We start from the raw sequence: 5,173 nt of genomic DNA on the forward strand, positions 1-5,173 counted from the left end.
GACCACGACAGGCGTCACCCAGGATGGGAACCACCACCAGTATGCATGTTCGATTTCACCCTAGTAATTCTCTCGCCACATTATTAAGCTTGAAAATTCCTCCTAGGAATTGGTTTTGAATCAAAGAGGCCTGATCTGAATGTTATGGACAAAACGCAACCTTAACTGGCTTTGAAGCGAAGCAGCGCATGAACAAACATGGAAGTTACTGACAAGTATGACTTGCCCATGAACAAATATGAATGCTACTGACAAATATGACTTGCCCATGAACAAATATGAATGCAAGTATGTTGTAGAGAAGGAATGAACTCACAGCAGGCCCTACATGTCATGCCCAACCATATGGAATGCAGAAACCAACACAATAATCGGTTGATGGACAAGTGATTCAGAAGGCTAACTACGCATCATGACCTGTTTCATGTAAAAACGCAAAAGATAATTGAGAATTATAGTGGGGAAAAACAGCGTGTCCCATTTCACAAAAGGAAAGAAAAAAAAGCATGTCACGAGCACATGCCCATTTCACACCACCCAAAAACTGAAGTACCGACCCACTCAAGCAAAAGCTCATGACAAAGAGGTTGGGTTGCCAGCTATGCATCATAAGCAGTAGTCATTTTGCTCGCAAGAGCTCTTATCATCCTGAATGCGAAGTAAAACACCCTATGTGACTTTTGCTTCATCATCATTAATCAAATTTGTAGGATGGCGACGCTGAGGCATGAACAGAGGAAGTTTCTTTCATGCCCACGGGAGCAGCATCCGCAACACTCTCTCCACTAACCATGGTTTGTGAATCCCCCTAATAAGACATAAAAGGATAGTTCAGTGTAAGTACAGGATTCACGTACTTGTATAGACAAATCGCACAAGGCTACAGATTAGATAGTAGATGAAATAAGATTTGTTACATCAGTGCCATCTTCTCACAGTGAACAGCTTGGACTCACCCACAAATTCAAAGAGAATCACACTGCACTGTGAGGCAGCAATCAGGCTTGGAGTACATGATGCACTTGCTTCAGGCATCATATATGTAACACTCCGGCCATAGCCACCGGTTCCTGGCCGTTACGCCTGGCGGGATCTAGACTGACCCCACAGACTAACACTAGTCTTTTCTGCGCACTTTGTCCTCACTTGTGCGCACCAGGGACCAAATTCTTGGTCGGTCAACCATTCTAGAATCGCTCCAAGCCAAGCACGCTTAACTTTGGAGTTCTTTTAGAATGGGCTCCTGGTAAAGAAAGGAATTCCTTGTTGATGTGAGTAGTCTATCATTCCTGTTAAGCCAGACTCTCACATACAACCCCACCCAAAGGAACCAACGTCCTCGTCTGCCCATCAGGAATGTTCCCTCTTGGCACATGTATCTGCGTCTAGTCCGGCACATGTGCCATGCCGTGTACCACAACGGACCACACGCGCCATGCGCTGCATGTCCGCGCACCTGACCCGCACATGTCTGTGTAACCGCAAGGGTCAGCTCTACACCCCGGCCATAGCCATCCGTTCCTGGCTGTTACGCCTGGCGGGATCTAGACTGACCCCACAAACCAACACTAGTCTTTCCTGCACACTTTGTCCTCACTCGCGCACACCCGGGACCAACTTCCCGGTCGGTCACTCATCATAGAATCGCTCCAAGCCAAGCACGCTTAACTTTGGAGTTCTTTTCGAATGGGCTGCCAAAAAAGAAGGAATTCCTTGTTGATATGAGTACTCTATCATTCCTATTAAGCCAGACTCTCACAATATACCGGCTTCCTTAGGAATAATAATAAATGTTTATTAGTCAGACTCAGACATCACATACCAGCTAAGAAAGACCTGCCATTGAAGCTTGACTGCATCTAGAAAACAATAATATAAACTTGGTCACATGAGGACACTAGAATGGCTGATGGTCCATCAAGAAGAAAAAAGGAGACCAGTTGACCAGCATCACAGCCAGTAGTCTTATATGAGTATCATGAATAATAACATCTGGTTTTTTAACTAATTTTCATGTATCTCCACATCAATAGGTTGATAGCCTCCAAAAAAACTCAAGGCTATAATCTCAATTCTTAAGTTAGCTGCAACAGTAGGCTAAGTTGACTCAGGGAGATAAAATGCACCAATCTTGGATTTGCTTGCATGCTTAATGTTTTCATCAGTACCAAGTAAATCTTACTAGTTCCTGAGGTATGCAAGCAGACACAGCGAAGCAAAACAATGCAAATAACTTATTTCTCCATGTAATATACCCCATACAGTTGCTGCTAAACTAAAAAACTCTCTGCAACTTCAGTGCCATGGCAATCCGTTTCAAAAGGAAAACTATACAAAAGGAAATAAATGACCCAGGATGGATGGATGACTATTCAAGCTGAGAATAAAGGAGGGTCTGGAACTCAATCCACAACAAAGAGCCAAAGATAGCAAAATTTCACCGCTTAGCCTCTTGCTAAGTAGACATACTGCTAGTTACGTTCATTGGATTACATTCGCTAGATGTAGCTTATGTCTCCACTGTTTCCTTGATATATAAGTATATGAAACCAACACATGACCTTTCCACAGCACCAAAAACTTAAGTACCAACACATTTGTAAGAAAGCTCATCTCGTGAGAAGAAATACAGTATGATCAGTCCAAAGAGATTAGTTTTCAACTGGCAAAGAATTGGCCATAGGAAAGATCTCGACAACTTCCCTCATGCATTTCCCATGAACTCTCTTTCCGCTTTTCCCTAAAACTATCGAAGTCAGCACTTATCAGATTATACAATCACTCACGGTTGTCAGTTATGCAGCATATGTAGTGACTTTGATTACCAGGGAGTTGCCAAATCAAACATGATAGTGTTCTACTGTATCAAGACTTGCAATCAAACATTTTTTTTAATAAAAAACAGTTGACTCAAAGCGCAGATTATCACAACTACAATAATCCAATGCCCTCAAGTAATTTAAATAAAATAAATCTAAGGACCAAACTTCTACAGACTTTACCAGGATCTTCAGGATAGACTCACCTTGTTGCACACCAAAGAAGGAGGCCACGCCATGATGTAGGGATGTGCGGGGCTTACATACGTACTATCACCAAAGAGCTTGCTTAGCTTTGCTGTTTCCAGGCAGAGGGATAGCAGAGATCCAGTACGTTCGTCAGTATACTCATCATACTTAGTTGACAAATAAACAAAACCATCGATAACCGCCTCAATGTACACTGTGGGATCATCCTTAGTGGCATCAATAAATGTAGTGAGCAGAAAAGTATCTCCCAGAACCCATTTCTGAACACCATCGTCATCAGCTCTCCAAAGCCAAACATGAAGCGTTCCTCTCTCTGCATCAGAGAGATCTATGCCAACCATACATAGCATCCCATCCTTGGTCTGACCAAGTCTGAATCGCGTAGAGCTAATCTGTCCCAAGAATGGCGGCAAATCCAGTCTAGAGAATTGCACTGTCGCAGTGTTGAGAACAAGTACATAGGGTCGACTCGTGTGCTTCCAGTAAACGAATCCATTCAGCTGCGTGCCAGGGTAAAACTTGATAATGTCGTGTGGCGGTGGCGGCGGGGTTTCCACCCATGGGAAAACCTGCCACTCCCTTGTCACCGTTGAGAAGACAGCTACGCAAGCCGGCGCCCGCTGGCGCGTGCTCTGGTGTTGGACACAGACCATACGGAACACCCGCTGGTCCTCTTCGGGGAAGACAATGTGGGCCTCAAGAGAGTCGGAGAATAGGATCTCCTCGGGCGGCCGGGGTAACAGATGCAGCGCCTGCGTGACAGGGTTGTAGGCAGCGATCTGGTGGGTGGCATCTTTGGCGAGGACGACGTAGCCGGCGTGGAAGCTATGTAGCTTCCACCCGAGGGTGGAGTCGCCGCTGTCTTCCGGGAGACGGGTGAGGAAGAAATCGGAGCCGCGGACGGCGGCGGCGAGGTCCGGGTCGGAGCGGCTGCGGAGGGGGACGAAGGGAGGTACGGGGGCGCGGCAGGGTTCTCCGAAGAATCCAAGGAGCTGCGGTGGGTGGAGCGCCCGGAAGCGGCGGCGGAAGGCGGGGGACGAGCGGACGGCGTTGAGGAAGGTGCGGCAGGCGAGGGCGGCCCGGACGAGGCTCGGTAGGGAGGGAAGGAGGAGGAAGATCTCGCAGAGGAGGTCGTCGCTGATAGCGGAAATGGTGGTGAATGTCGCCGGTGGGCCTTTCGCCGGCGGCGGTAGCCCTAGCTCGGAGGCCATGGCGCCTGGAGACGAGAGGCGAGCCGCACGGGCAGGGCAGGGCCGGGCGGAAAATCCTATCTGTCGCTCGCTGCGGCAAACTGTCGACCAAAACGCACACTTCGAGCGGTCTGCGATGGCCCGGGCTATTTTAAGCGTAGCATAGCACTTTTTTTTAGGTAAATGTTTGGAGACGGTGCGCCGGCGGAAGCTTCGGCCGGTCCAGTCCACGTGCGCACGCGCGATCCACTCGCGAGCAACCACGTGGCGTGATGGACCCGAGTTGACTAGTCCTCCTGCGTTATCCCGCGGATCTCGCCTCATCTCCGTCTTGCAGCTCCGCGGATCTTGCCCCATCCTCGTCTCTTGCGTCCATCGTTGCAGCACGCAACGCCGACGCCCGCATCTCCTGTCTCCATCACAACAACGCTTGAGGAGCTCGCCGTCGGCCATGGAAGATCGAATCCCCGCGCGGCCATGGATGTAGATCTCACCCCGCCATGCTTACAGCCCCGTTCGCCATTGGATGCAGCAAGGCCGTTGACCATTCCTATTCCCAGCGGTTGCAACTCCCACATGCCTCATGCTTCTGCCACGCCGCCGACGAGCCGGGCAGCGATGGGCAACACCAGAGGCTTCTGCAGAAATCGTCGCACCCCCTCATGTTGCAACCGTTTACAAAAAAGCTTCATCCCCCTTGATGGAAAGCTTCAATCGGATGTTGAGAAAGCTACAAGCTGTCAGTGCCATCGCCAGAAAGCTACAACCGTTGACATGAAATGCTACAACCTTCAATGAAAAAAGTTTCAACCGAAACGACACAAAAAGCCTTGACCAAGCGCTGCTAAAAAGAAAATAGCTACAACCATTGATAGAAAAGCTTCAACTGTAGTTGGAAAAAGCTCCAACCATTGAGAGAGAAAGCTACAACTAGACAATATGCAAATCAGAAAA

General features: G+C 48.4%; 1 protein-coding gene across 1 annotated transcript; it reads right to left on the reverse strand.

The window, feature by feature from the left end:
* Positions 1 to 458: 458 nt before the first annotated feature.
* Positions 459 to 4,319, reverse strand: LOC123112153 (uncharacterized). The gene is made up of 2 exons (XM_044533078.1): positions 3,026 to 4,319; positions 459 to 808 (listed from the first exon to the last, which is right to left on the reverse strand). Exons 1-2 carry the CDS (start codon positions 4,238 to 4,240, stop codon positions 695 to 697), a joined length of 1,329 nt encoding a protein of 442 aa, XP_044389013.1. The 5' UTR covers positions 4,241 to 4,319; the 3' UTR covers positions 459 to 694.
* Between the last annotated feature and the right edge of the window lie 854 nt (positions 4,320 to 5,173).

Source organism: Triticum aestivum, chromosome 5B (assembly GCF_018294505.1).
Source record: "Triticum aestivum cultivar Chinese Spring chromosome 5B, IWGSC CS RefSeq v2.1, whole genome shotgun sequence".
NCBI lineage: Eukaryota > Viridiplantae > Streptophyta > Magnoliopsida > Poales > Poaceae > Triticum > Triticum aestivum.